The sequence below is a fragment of the Notolepis coatsorum genome (genome assembly GCF_963971535.1).
Source record: "Notolepis coatsorum genome assembly, chromosome: 7".
NCBI classification, from domain to species: Eukaryota; Metazoa; Chordata; class Actinopteri; order Aulopiformes; family Paralepididae; genus Notolepis; species Notolepis coatsorum.
This window is the reverse complement of record NC_140171.1, coordinates 130,285,216-130,298,265: the sequence shown is the minus strand read 5'-3', so window position 1 is coordinate 130,298,265 and position 13,050 is coordinate 130,285,216. Positions and strand designations below refer to the sequence as shown.

The window sequence follows — 13,050 nt, the reverse complement described above, 5'->3', positions numbered from 1 at the left end:
AGGAATGTGACAACCAACCCATGTGACAACCAACCCTGTTCTCCCCACCCCTTCACACACCTGCAGAGGGTGGAGGTTCAAGTTTCAAGTTTCTTTAATAGTTGTCATACAGAAGTACAGAATACTTTTATACAAAATGCTTCTTACTGTTTCGCTCCAGAGACTGTGTTAGACAAGATAGTATGAAATAAAATAGTATAGCATGTAAATAGAAGTAAAAATAGAGGTCACAGTGTTCAGTATAGACATATGTACAATGTTCGATGCAGAATAGAAGTAACTGAGTTACCATACAATATACTATGCAATGTACTAATATACAATACTATATAGTGCAGAGCAGAAATGGGATGAGGTACAATTTAGGTACACTTTACAGTAAGGTGTGCGAGTTGTACTGCAAATCCTTTACCAATAAATATAAAGTGTAAAGTGTGTTTATGTGTTCTAAAGTGTGTAAAGTGGGTGCTGCAGTGAGTTGCCCGTTTAAAGTGAGTGTGTGCGTGTGGATGTGTGTGCTGTGTGCATTTGATGGTTGCTGCATAGTGTTCATTGTTCGTTGAGCAGCCTGATGGCCTGGGGATAGAAGCTCCTTCTGAGTCTTTCTGTGCTCGCCTTAAGACTCCGGTATCGCTTGCCTGACCGCAGCAGTTCAAAGAGGCAGTTGTTCGGGTGGCTGGAGTCCTTGATGATTCTCTTAGCCTTCCCCCTGCACCGCTTGTTGTAAATGTTCTGGAGGGTGGGAAGCCCCCCTCCAATTGTGCGTTCGGCTGAACGTGTCACTCTTTGTAGTCTGCTACGGTCTTGTGCAGTGCTATTCCCAAACCAGGAGGTGATGTTGCCAGTCAGGATGCTCTCGATTGTACATGAGTAGAAGTTCCTAAGGATCTTCTGACTGACTTGGAACTTCCTTAGGCGCCTGAGGAAGTAGAGGCGTTGTCGTGCCTTCTTCACAACACTGTCAATGTGTGTGGTCCATGTCAAGTCCTCGGATATGTGGGCTCCGAGGTACTTGAAACTGTTCACTCTCTCAACCGGTGCCCCGTCGATGCTGAGGGGGCTGTAGTCCTTGACCCCCGACCTCCTGAAGTCCACAATCATCTCTTTTGTTTTGCTGACGTTCAGGGAGAGGCAGTTCTCCTGACACCACTGTGACAGATTCTCTACCTCTTCCAGGTAGGCCCTCTTGTCGTTGGCAGAGATCAGGCCCACCACTACTGTGTCATCAGCAAATTTGATGATTGTGTTGTTGTATCGCTGTGCCACGCAGTCATGTGTGTACAGGGAGTAGAGGAGGGGGCTCAGAACACAGCCCTGGGGGGCCCCTATGTTGAGCGTGATGGATGAGGAGGTGCAGTTGCCTGCTCTTACCACCTGGGGTCTGCCCGTCAGGGGGGTATTTTAATGAATACTAATTGCCTTATGAGGCAAGGGGGGGGGGGGGGGGGGGGTATCGCAGAAACAAAAATATATCTTCCTTCCATCTGCACCATGCCAAGATAGCACCACAGACTATGAATAGCGGTTTCTTCTATACTAAGTCTGTCGCCTTCTGTCCTTGGGGTTCCCATGACCTTTCCCTGACCCCTACCTCGACATCTAAGCATTCCTCCACATGGCTTTTGTGTACCGTTACAGTATCAGGTTGTTGTGCATTCGGTGGTTATTGGGGGAGTGGTGGGGGGGGGGGGGGGTTGGAAATATTGTGCAAGATTGTTGGTCTCAGCCGTTGACATGTGTCAAAATGCCTAGGATTGCCGGGTGGCTCTGTCGGCCCCTTTGGACTTCAAAACATGCCCTTGTGTTGAGAAACTGACAGACGTGTCAGAGAGAGGCTCTAAGATGTCACCGACACACACACACAATGGTGCCCAAAATAAACCACTATAGCTCATTTCTGCTATGCGTCATTGTTCTAATCAGTGCTATTACTGAAGCATTGTCAATGGATTGATGTGTATACAAGCCATCCAAATGAAAAAAGTTGTACTTGTCTTTAACCCTTTCACTACCACACTACCAAAGGGTTAACCCTTTCACTGCGACAACACAGAAGGTCAATTGAGCTGAATGTGTAACGTTTTTCTTTTTTCGCTCTCGTCTCTACAGCGAAAAAGGAAGGCCGTACTTGTGAGTACAGCGGCAAGATCTACCAGAACGGAGAGATCTTCCGCGCTGGCTGTAAGCATCAGTGCACCTGCATCGATGGTGCTGTGGGCTGCGCTCCTCTCTGTGACAACCGACTACCCGCTGCGTCGCCATCCTGCCCGTACCCACGGCTGGTTAGGGTGCCAGGCCAGTGCTGCTTCACCGTGGACTGCAATAAGGGCATCAGGCTCCCTCCACCTAAACACAAGGTTCGTCAAATACTGCATATTGGGGGACGACACCGCGTTGAATGTGAAACACAAACCGTTTGACACATTTCGAGAGAAATCTGATGTTACAAATGTTCTTTTCATTTTAACCCTTTCACTACCACACTACAGAAGATTAACCCTTTCACTACCAGAGGGTCAACCGTCTGTAGTGTGTTAGTGAAAGGGTTAACCTTCTGTAGTGTGGTTGTGAAAGGGTTAACCCTTTGCCGTGTGGAAGTGAAAGGGTTAACCTTCTGTGTAGTTTTCGCAGTGAAATGAAAGGGTTAACCATTTGGTAGTGTAGTAGTGAAAGGGTTAAAGTCGCACTATGCCATTTCGGGAGGAGAGGGGGATTTGTTTACATTTGCAGAGCCTTCAAATAGTTATATTTACTAAACATTATTTACAACACGTCATTCTTAGAATTATTCTATTTTGTGTTATTGTAACTCAAAACAAAATGATTTTTGAGACACTGTGAACCAAACATAAGCCTCTGACAACAAGTGCCACTGATAAGGCAGACGTCCAGCTTCAAACAGTGCTCCAGGGACCATTGTCTTTCATTCAGTCGTGAAAATATACCTTAAACCTTTCACTACCACACTACAGAAGGTTAACCCTTTCACTACCACACTACAGAAGGTTAACCTTTCACTACCACACTACAGAAGGTTAACCTTTCACTACCACACTACAGAAGGTTAACCTTTCACTACCACACTACAGAAGGTTAACCTTTCACCACCACAATACAGAAGGTTAACTCTTTCACTACCACACTACAGAAGGTTCTGTATCGTTAGTGGCTTAGCTTGGCATCGCTACTGCACTATCTCGCGTACGTGCACGCGTACTGAATAAACCACAAATGTACCTCTAATACCAGTATTAGTCTGACCACACCCCTCATCAGCTTACCTTCATAAGCAGGTGTGTGGTCACCTGCTCTCCTCCTTCTCGCTTTCACCACAAGGAAGAGGTGCCTCGGTAGATCCCCACACTTGACACCATGATGGAAGAAATTGGATTAGGAACAGCTTGGGAAACAAGGATACGTTGACATCATATCTTTATTTTCTCTCTCACTATTTTCGAGAAAATACGGCGATATTGTCTTCGTACTGGAGTGTCTAGAAGATGATGATCATTCTAAAAACCCTCCACCGGTTTTCGTATTGGGAGCACGCCGCTGCATGCTTCTCAACTGCAGTTCCTTGCTGTGTTTGTTGGGGTGAAACCTGTCAGGCCTCAGCTGAACTGTCGGACATGCCGCTGTTGTGAGGAGCGGTGCGTTCCAGGTTGGGTGAGTAGTGTTTGCTGGCGGGCTCCACTTGTCTGTTAGTGCTATGGGGGCTACTTGACAAAGTTTATGGAAACCGGCCCCAGGCTAGGGTCCTTTGTTTAGCCGCCTAGGCGACAGAAGGCCTTGGTCTGGCGACCATTGTAGTTTTAACTAGTGGGCCGCGACCATTGACACTGGTGATCCCTGTGTGTTCTGGACGAGTGGATTCTCTCTGTCACCGTGTTAAGACCCCATCTTTCATATCCAAATGAGAGTATTCCTTCACGAGGGGATATGTGCATGTAATGTGCGATAGCGGCAGATTCATGTTCAAAGTCAGCTATACAGGCCAGTTGGTACTGTGCTGATTCCGCCGGACGTGGTAATGTCACCGTTGTGAAGCGGTGTTGACGTCTTGTTTTCTCTTTTCTCTTAAAAAGTGAGGAGGGGTTCAGAACGGCGGCCTGTCTGGGTGAGTGTTATGTCATTGTTTACATGTTCATGGCTTACGGTTAGCCGGTCAGTGGCCTGGCGCGGGGTAGCTTGGCTTCTCGCGCGCCGCCGGGAGCTCGCTTCTGATCGCGTGCGTCGTTAGATCGGCGTCTCGCGAGCGGAAGCAATAGCACCCGAACGGTTGGAGCAGCCGTTAGCTTGATGCTATTCTGTTGAACGTGCTTTGATTTTAACATGTTTTACACTCTTGACCACGACGTCATCCTTGACAGGGGATGTTCGTCGACCCTGCCTGAGCCTAGACGGGGATTGCGTCAACAAAGAGGACTGTAGCGACTGGTGGAGCGGCGACGCTGCCCGGGTCGAACAACACAGGACGGCTGTGTTCTACGGTGTCTTGTGACTGCACTTCGCTGATCTGCGTTCCGGGTAGGTACGGGGTTGGCCAGACCTCATAACACGTCTTCTGGTTTTACTTTGCTAAATGTATTGTGAAATAACGGTGTTTTTTCCCAAAACGTGTGTTGTTGCAATGCATTTGGGATACGTTGCGGGTTGTGTGTGAGCTGTTTTTGTCACTGGCAGTTAGCTTCTCCGTGCAGATCGTGATGTATTGATCTGGTTGTTGTGTGAGAAACATCATGGTGTTTATGTGTACCGTGTACTCACTACTAAGGCAACTGACCTGTGAAGCTATGCTTGGTGACAAGTGAGTAAAAGAATGTTCTTTCTCAGACTGTAATGACAATGGACAGTGAGTTCACACATTAACAGGTTTTCCTGTTTTAACTGGCCGTATTGAGGGTAAAATAGGAGGATTGTGTTTTTCCCCCCCGGTTCCCTGGGGACTTTATCACCTCCTATCAGACATGTTGTGCATTAATTGTGTCTTTTGTGTGGTAGGGATACGATGTGACTCTTAGCTTGATTGCTGAGGTTGTGCTAAATCTGCTGGAGAAACTTATTTCCTAAAGGGAAATTGGTTTGGTTGCTGTCATGTGTGCTTAGCAAGGCCTGTGGTCGATACTAATCAAGAATGATGTATTCTCTCATTGTGAAAAAAACGGCGTTCCTCTGTTGAGTGTTTTTGCCATTTTTTGTAGGTGATGATGGGTTGTGTGTGTCATGTGACCTACAACTGGGTTGTACTGGCCACAGAAGCACATGTGTATGTTGGACCGGGGTTCTTAGAGCCTTCTCTATTCTGTGTTTTTCCTTAGTAAAAATCAGATAGCAGGTTAGCTCATGCGCTGTGTGGAGCTGTGAAACGCTTCATAGAGCTGACTATGACTGTGTCATATTCTCTTTTTGTCGTTACGTCGTATCATGGGTGTGGGGTCGTAAAGGGGTGAACTGGTAACCTTTCCTCTCCCCATTGTTCTGTCGTCAGGGGTACACCCCCTGTCCTTCAAGGTTCCCGTCACGTGGCGGTTCGGCACGTTACGGGGGGGGGGGAGGGAGTTCCTGGTCCCACGGCCTGGTATATTGGGCGTGTGCACCGCAGGAATTCCCCCGCCATAGAGTACGTCACCGTGCGCGTCTCTGTTGGTAGGACTTCCGTGTGCTGTTCAGGTCCATGTGATGGATCTGTTTTCAGGGGGGGTGGTCAGGGCTCCTCCTCACCAAGCGCCTACTCAGGCCTTCTGTGAGTTCGGACTCCTTCTTCCATGTGAGGAAGCCTCCATCAGAGTACAGAGCCTTCCTCCTCAGATTGTCAAAGTGAGTGGACCCTCTAGAAGGGTCCTTTTCTATTGTATGTATATTCGATTCAATTCGTTTATTGAGTGTGTATGGGTTCGGTGCCTCTTCCCCGGAGGCCCTAAAACCAGTTTTTTACATGGCTCAAGGTGCAATATATTCTTTTCAATCTGTACAGCTCGTGTGGGAAGTCTCTCTGGGGATCCCCGTCTCTTTCCTATGGGAGGGTGGTGGGATGTAAAAATGTGAACATTTTTTACCCCGGCTGTGTAGACTGGGATACATACTGTTGATGCTTCCTTCTTTCTATTCCAGAAGTGTTGGAGTTAGGGAGTGTCACACCCCTCTTGTCGTTCCCCTGGGCGCCTTGGGGATTCAATGACAGGTCTAAATAGCCTGTTCATTGATGGGGGTGTGTCCCGACGCACGTATAGTGCTAGCTCGCTGTAAACAGGCGATTGGCTGGCACGCCTTGGTTGCTTGTGGTTGAAACAGCGTTTTTATAAAGCAACTGAGATGGGGGTTTTTCCTCTTCCGGCGACCACATCCCATGACCTGGGTGGGTTGTCGACGGATTCTCGTTCATGTCTGGGGGATGATGACGGGATGGATCTGAACATATGTAGTGGGGTCTCACGCCCTTGGGGTGGGCCACCAGGCGCGGTTCGTCCGAACGTCTGGGTGGCGCCTTCTTTTCATGTTAAGATCAACACGCATATCTGCCCTTCTCCTGGAGTAGGCATGTCGGCGTGGTTAGGGCACGGGACTGGTTCTGGTCACGCTGGTCCAGATCAGTTGAACCCGTTGTCCGCCGGGGATGCAGATCTGCTGTTCTGGTACCCTGAGGGACTTGGGCTTTTTTCAGGGGGAAAAATGCCAGGTCGGTCTGGGTGTCACAGGGTTAAGCGCTATGGAGACCCTGGTTGGGTATGTTTTTACTCAGCACTGTCGTCATGGCTTACAGCCATGCCATTCTGTACGCGCTCGATCTCGTCGGATCTCGGCCGCTACACAGGTTGGTCCTGGTTAGTACTTGGTTGGGAGACCGCCGGGGAATACCGGGTACGGTGTGCTTAGGGGCTGGTTCTCCATTATTTTTCGCTCCTCTCTCACGCATGGCGAAGAGGGGCCTGTGGGGGTGGTTTTTTGACCTCCTCTGGTGACCCTGTGCTTCCCGTACCGCCAGGCCCGGTCCGAAGTGATGTTTGCGACCCGTAGGCCTGGGTTAACCCTTTTTGGAAACTGAAACACTTGTACTGCGGTATAGCCGGTGTATACCCGCAGGTGTGTTTTGGAGTTTTTTCTTGAGGGGTTATAGGAACAACCACCGCATTGGGTAACACCGAGGTGGTTGATTCCCTGGTGTGTTGGAGCAGTGTCAACTCCCGGGTTCACCGTTTGAGGGTGCCCCTGCACGTTCATGACGTCTGCCAATCGTGTCAGCCTTCTCTGCCTCGACCCCTCTGGGTGGGGGTTGTTAAATGGAGGCTTGGTCATGCAACACCGCCAGCTTACGCTCCTTCCGCCGGGGCGGCTGTGTTCAGCTGTCCCCTCTGGCGCCTGTCTCGTCCGCAGTCTCCAGGCTAGGGTTAACAGCCTGTTGCCTGGTTTTTCCCCGGTGCGCTGCCTGCTTCCGTTGGTTAACCTTTTTTGTGTGCTTACGGCCATGCTGACTGCCTATTCTGCAGGGTCAGTGTGCCAGGCGGTGTACTATTGGGGGGACGGGGCCCGCTCGGCTTACGGCCATACCGACCTGAACACGCCCGATCTCGGAAGCTGGGCAGGTTATGGCCTGGTTGGTTCCGCCTGGGAATACCAGGTGCAGTAACTGAGGGGCCTTTGTCCGGATACGCTGGCGATGTGGGGGGCGGGGCACTACGTGCCCACCTGGTGGGGTCTTGATGCTGGCATCATGGACTTCTCCGGGCCCCCATTCTAGGGAGTCCAGTCCTTTTGGTGGGTCTGGGTCTTCCTTCGTGCTCCGCTGCTACGGCCTTGCCACGGGGTTGGGTTTGCCCTTGACCCCGTGATTCTGGGGGCAGTAACGAGGTTGTTCCTCCGTTCGTTCCCGGGTGGCATGCGGGTTGTGCGTGTGTGTAGTCGTGGGGTCAAGCCACGGTCTGCTCACCCTGTGCGTTGAGTTGCTTGAGTGCCTCTTCGCACGGTCGGGTCCGTCGCCCTCCCGTGACGTCCCTAATAGGGGGGCTACCCTCCATTAGGGGGGGTCGGGGGGGCTCGGCCCTCCCTGTTCTGATGGTTTTGGGGGGCTGTCAGCGGGGTGTATTTGTCAGCCAAGTGGCTCCGCTTGGCCTCCCTTGTGCAGTAGCGATGCCAAGCTAAGCCACTAACGATACAGAACGTTAGGTTATGACTATAACCAAGTTCTGTTAGTTAGGGGCGATGCTTGGCATCGGACGGCCGCTGCAGCCCTTGTCCTCACCTTGTGGTGAAAGCTTGGGAAGGAGGAGAGCAGGTGACCACACACCTGCTTATGAAGGTAAGCTGATGAGGGGTGTGGTCAGACTAATACTGGTATTAGAGGTACATTTGTGGTTTATTCAGTACGCGTGCACGTACGCGAGATAGTGCAGTAGCGATGCCAAGCATCGCCCCTAACTAACAGAACTTGGTTATAGTCATAACCTAACGTTAACCCTTTCACTACCACACTACAGAAGGTTAACCTTTCACTACCACACTACAGAAGGTTAACCCTTTCACTACCACACTACAGAAGGTTAACCCTTTCACTACCACACTACAGAAGGTTAACCCTTTCACTGCCACACTACAGAAGATTAACCTTTCACTACCACACCACAGAAGGTTAACCTTTCACTACCACACTACAGAAGGTTAACCCTTTCACTACCACACTACAGAAGATTAACCTTTCACTACCACACTACAGAAGGTTAACCCTTTCACTACCACACTACAGAGTTAACCTTTCACTACCACACTACAGAAGTTTAACCCTTTCACTACCACACTACAGACGGTTAAAATCACCAAAGGTTTTACCAGATGCTATTGCAGCATTGTCCAATTGTCCGAAAAGGGCTAGGGAGAAGCATTAGGCTTGTCGGGCCCTACCCCTGAAGACTTACGTTTCTTTTTTTTCATTTTCTTTTTTTTTCATTTACATACATACATATATAGTACACATTACAGTACACACATATAGTACACATTACAGTATAGTATACCTACAGTATATAATAGTATATATAATAGTATATGTTGTGAAGGATCAGATTAAACCGAATATGTATATTTATTTATATATATATATTTAATTGTATTTGTATATCGTTTGATAACCCCTGTATATTCTTTGTACAATATGCATTGAATATCCCCGTTTCTACTAAACAGCCCATAATAGTTTCATTCTACCATTGGACGAGAACCTGGCGCCAGGTTGCCATACCCCTAGGTCCAAGTTCAATCGTACCGCCTAACATGTCGTGGCAAACCCCCGGATACGAATGGTACTATTTGTTCATAGCGCATATATATATGGCGCAAGTAAAGTAGAACTTGTCCAGTTCTTTACCCTCCAACAGAGTGACAGACGCAAAGCCTCCCCACGACGCACGTGCGGTGTAGTAAGGCCTACTTGGCCCAGAATAGGCATTGAGATATCGTGTAGATTAATAGTTGAATAGTCATAGTTTGGCACTATACCGTCGAGTTGGACGTATTCTATTAAGCTAATAATAGTCTATTTATGTATGGTGCATCGTTCGGTTAGAGTTCTAAAGTTATCAGTACCCCCATCGTTCCTGACGTTATCTGGACGCTTAACCAGGCTGGTCAGACCCCTAGTGGTGATTGCATCCGAGGAGCTCCGGGCCAAGAGCGACTGGACCTGTATATTGGATTACTCTACCCGGACGACGGCGAGCCTTCCACGGCTTGGATTATGCTTTGTGTGCTTTGATTATTCCATGGATAAAGGCCAACACTGCGGAGTGTTGGAACTACCCCCCGGAGAGGACTCCAGGTGAGACGGCGCTCTACACGTGAGGTCGCCTCACGTCTCTCCGTTGTGGACCGGCAGATACCGTCCACAGAGGGTCCAGCTGTATTCGTCTGCGGTCCGAGGTTCTGTGGGAACCGTGTCCAAGACTTTGGATTCTCCCAAGACACCGTCGGCCAGATGGGATACCGCCAGCGGCTTCTCTAACCCCCCCCTCCTACTGTCTTACAACCAGCGGGACCCCCCCCCCCCTTAGTGTATCCAGCTATAATCATCTAAGTACCATCGCTATCGTTTCCTAAATATTCCAGGTTGTATACTTACTCCCTGCGCAACCAGAGATTGGACATTCAATGTTGATTTACCTACGAATACTCATTTGCCATAAAAGTGCATATTTCATATTTCAAATCATAAATGTAATTAAGTGATCGTTGTATACACCCTTTGCTGTATTAAACCTTCGATTTGGTACATTTGTGTGGATTCGTTTCATCAGGTGGGAAAGTGTTCATCATACTTATATCTTGTACTGGATGGCCAGAAGTTAAAGTACATGAGGTAGTGGTATTAAATATCATATCTAACAATACAGTCAGGGAATTGTACCCCTCAGTTACAGTATATACCGGTAGTACATAATAGTGTATACAACACATATATAATGTGATATGAGATATATAGTACATGATATATACAATATAATATAGTACCATAATATAATAGCATATAGTGTAAATATAGTAATATAATATACAAATTAATTATAATATGATTATATAATGTAATATGATATAACGTACAATACAGTATCATATGTATTTTTTTAATATGCAATTAAAGCTCTTCCCTTCTGTACCTATCAAATAGATTTTTTTTAGTCTAGATTTTAATTGATTTATGTTTTCACAATATTTTAGTTCATCCTCGAGCCCATTCCACAGGGTGGCTCCGTAAGAGGAGATACAAATTATTTGCAGGTTGGTTTTCATCACAGGTTTTTTTTAAGTTGAATGGTCCTCTGAGGTTGTATCCCCCCTCTTTATCCAGAAAGGTTGAATCTGCAATGTTGTCAAACGGTGACCTTTAGGCAAAAGAGCCCCTCATGGTATTGCACTTTGTTTAACCCTTTCACTACCACACTAACAAAGGGTTAACCCTTTCACTGCAGCAATACAGAAGGTTAACCCTTTCGCTGCCATGCGACAAATGGTTAACCCTTTCGCAACCGTCTGTAGTGTGGTAGTGAAAGGTTAACCTTCTGTAGTGTGGTAGTGAAAGGGTTAAATATTTTTATTTTTTTGTCTGATGTGTGGGTTGTATTTCAGTGGGTATATAGGGGGAGGGGTTGCTACTGCTGATCACACCTCAGGCTCTACCAAGAGAGGTCTGGAAAGATTCACAATTATAACTTTTTAAAATGTTAAAACTCCAACCCACACATCAGACAAAAAAAAAGCGCAGTACCAAGTGGGGCTCTTTTGCCTAGAGGTCGCTGTTTGACAGAATTACAGATTCTACCTTTTAAGCTTTATTTTGAAATGTAGGACAATTACTAACAAATATGTATTTACAGTGATGACCAGGCAACAGGTCTTTTGAGCGGACAGATCATTTATGTTAGGAAAAACATGTGTGCTAGAGAGAGACATGACTACAAGACCGCTAACTAGCATGGTGGCCATAGATCACCGCAACACTTCTGGTATTCTGAAATCATGGCAGAGAGAGCAGGGGGAGAAGATTAATGAATGTGGATGAGAGCCATGACATTAAGTGGTTGTAGTTATGGCTGTGGGGGTGCTGGAGACATGATCCAAGATCCTTTATACGCCTGAGTCTCCTGAACATGGAGAGACCAATCCCAAGTCGATCGGCACTTTCTCGGCCAAACTATGGTCACTTTTCCGCACCTACTCCCAAAACTCTACATGCGCAGATTGATAAACCTAGATCTCGGGACAATCCAGAGACTCCGTGGGCAATCTGCGCATACGGAGTTCGGGGAGTAGGTGAGGAAAAGTGACCATAGTTCGGCCGAGAAAGTGCAGATCGACTTGGGATTGGTCTCTCCGTGTTCAGGAGACTCAGGCGTATAAGAGTCTATTGGATCATGTCTCCAGCACCCCCACAGCCATAACTACAACCACTTAATGTCATGGCTCTCATCCACATTCATTCACCCCCCCCCCCCCCCGCTCTCTGTCACCCATAAGCTCAACGTAACGCGGAAAGTGCAGTGATATACCATAAAACACAAGTATTTGGCAATAAAGATATTCTAATTCTAAAACAATAGGACTATCTCATTTCTTCTTGTCTCTTATCTCAGGTTCCTCCACCACGACACCACCCTAGGCCGCACCCCCGACCTGATCTATCCCGGCCTGGGAACGAGCTGGCACTCGGCAATGAGCTGGCAGAAGAGAAGGCCAACAGCTGGGAGAATGAACCTGGCTACAAACACCTGCCTGGTAAGAGTCAACATTCCCTCTCTGAGTGTTGGGCAGATGGGCAGGATGCATTTGCTTGTTGATATGGCCATGTCTTTCCTATACACTGTATTGTTAGCTGCCACCAGTTGCTAGTATAAGTCAAACTATCTTTAAGTCAAACAAACTACAGTATCGAAAAGAAAAAAAAGAATTAAAACGCATGTGACACGGGCTAGGAAGGGCTGATTTGATACGTGGCCAACTGCGTTACAGAGAGCTCAGGGCCCCAATGGGACTCCATAGGAACAAACCCCCACCCACACCATGGGTGGGGCACCACTGAGCACAGTGAAGACACGCCAATCGCTAATTGAGACTTTTCATAATTCCACTTTCCTTTTTAATGAACTCCCTTGCTCCCTCTTCTTGACCCTGCTCTCTCTCCAGTGTGGAACCATCTGAAGGATAGATGTGTCGCTCAGATCACTGACTGGACACAGTGCTCCCGCAGCTGTGGCCTGGGCGTGTCCTCTCGCATCACCAACAACAACCCACGGTGCAAGTTGGAGAGAGAGACGAGAATATGTACCATACGACCATGCCCAGGCCTGGCTGTTCCACCTAAGGTACAGTGTGAGAGAGAGCGAGAGAGAGAGAGAGAGAGAGAGACATTTGGCACACTGTGCAGGAGTGTGAAAAAGACCTAGACCTCTGATGATAATAAACTTTATTTGTATAGCACCTTTCATACAGAAACTGCAGCTCAAAGTGCTTCACAACAGAAAAAAGACAGGCATAAAATGAGCACATAAAGTGCAGACATCGGGGCGCCAC

General features: G+C 47.8%; 1 protein-coding gene across 1 annotated transcript in view; it reads left to right on the top strand.

Annotated features, from left to right (window-relative positions):
- LOC311232254 (CCN family member 1-like) overlaps window positions 1-13,050 on the top strand; it is a 32,965-nt gene that overhangs the window by 13,892 nt on the left and 6,023 nt on the right. Inside the window, exons 3-5 of the mRNA XM_084318995.1 lie at window positions 2,110-2,357; window positions 12,114-12,255; window positions 12,664-12,842. Of these exons, the coding sequence (XP_084175121.1) occupies window positions 2,110-2,357; window positions 12,114-12,255; window positions 12,664-12,842 (569 nt within the window). The remainder of the gene's footprint in view (window positions 1-2,109; window positions 2,358-12,113; window positions 12,256-12,663; window positions 12,843-13,050) is intronic.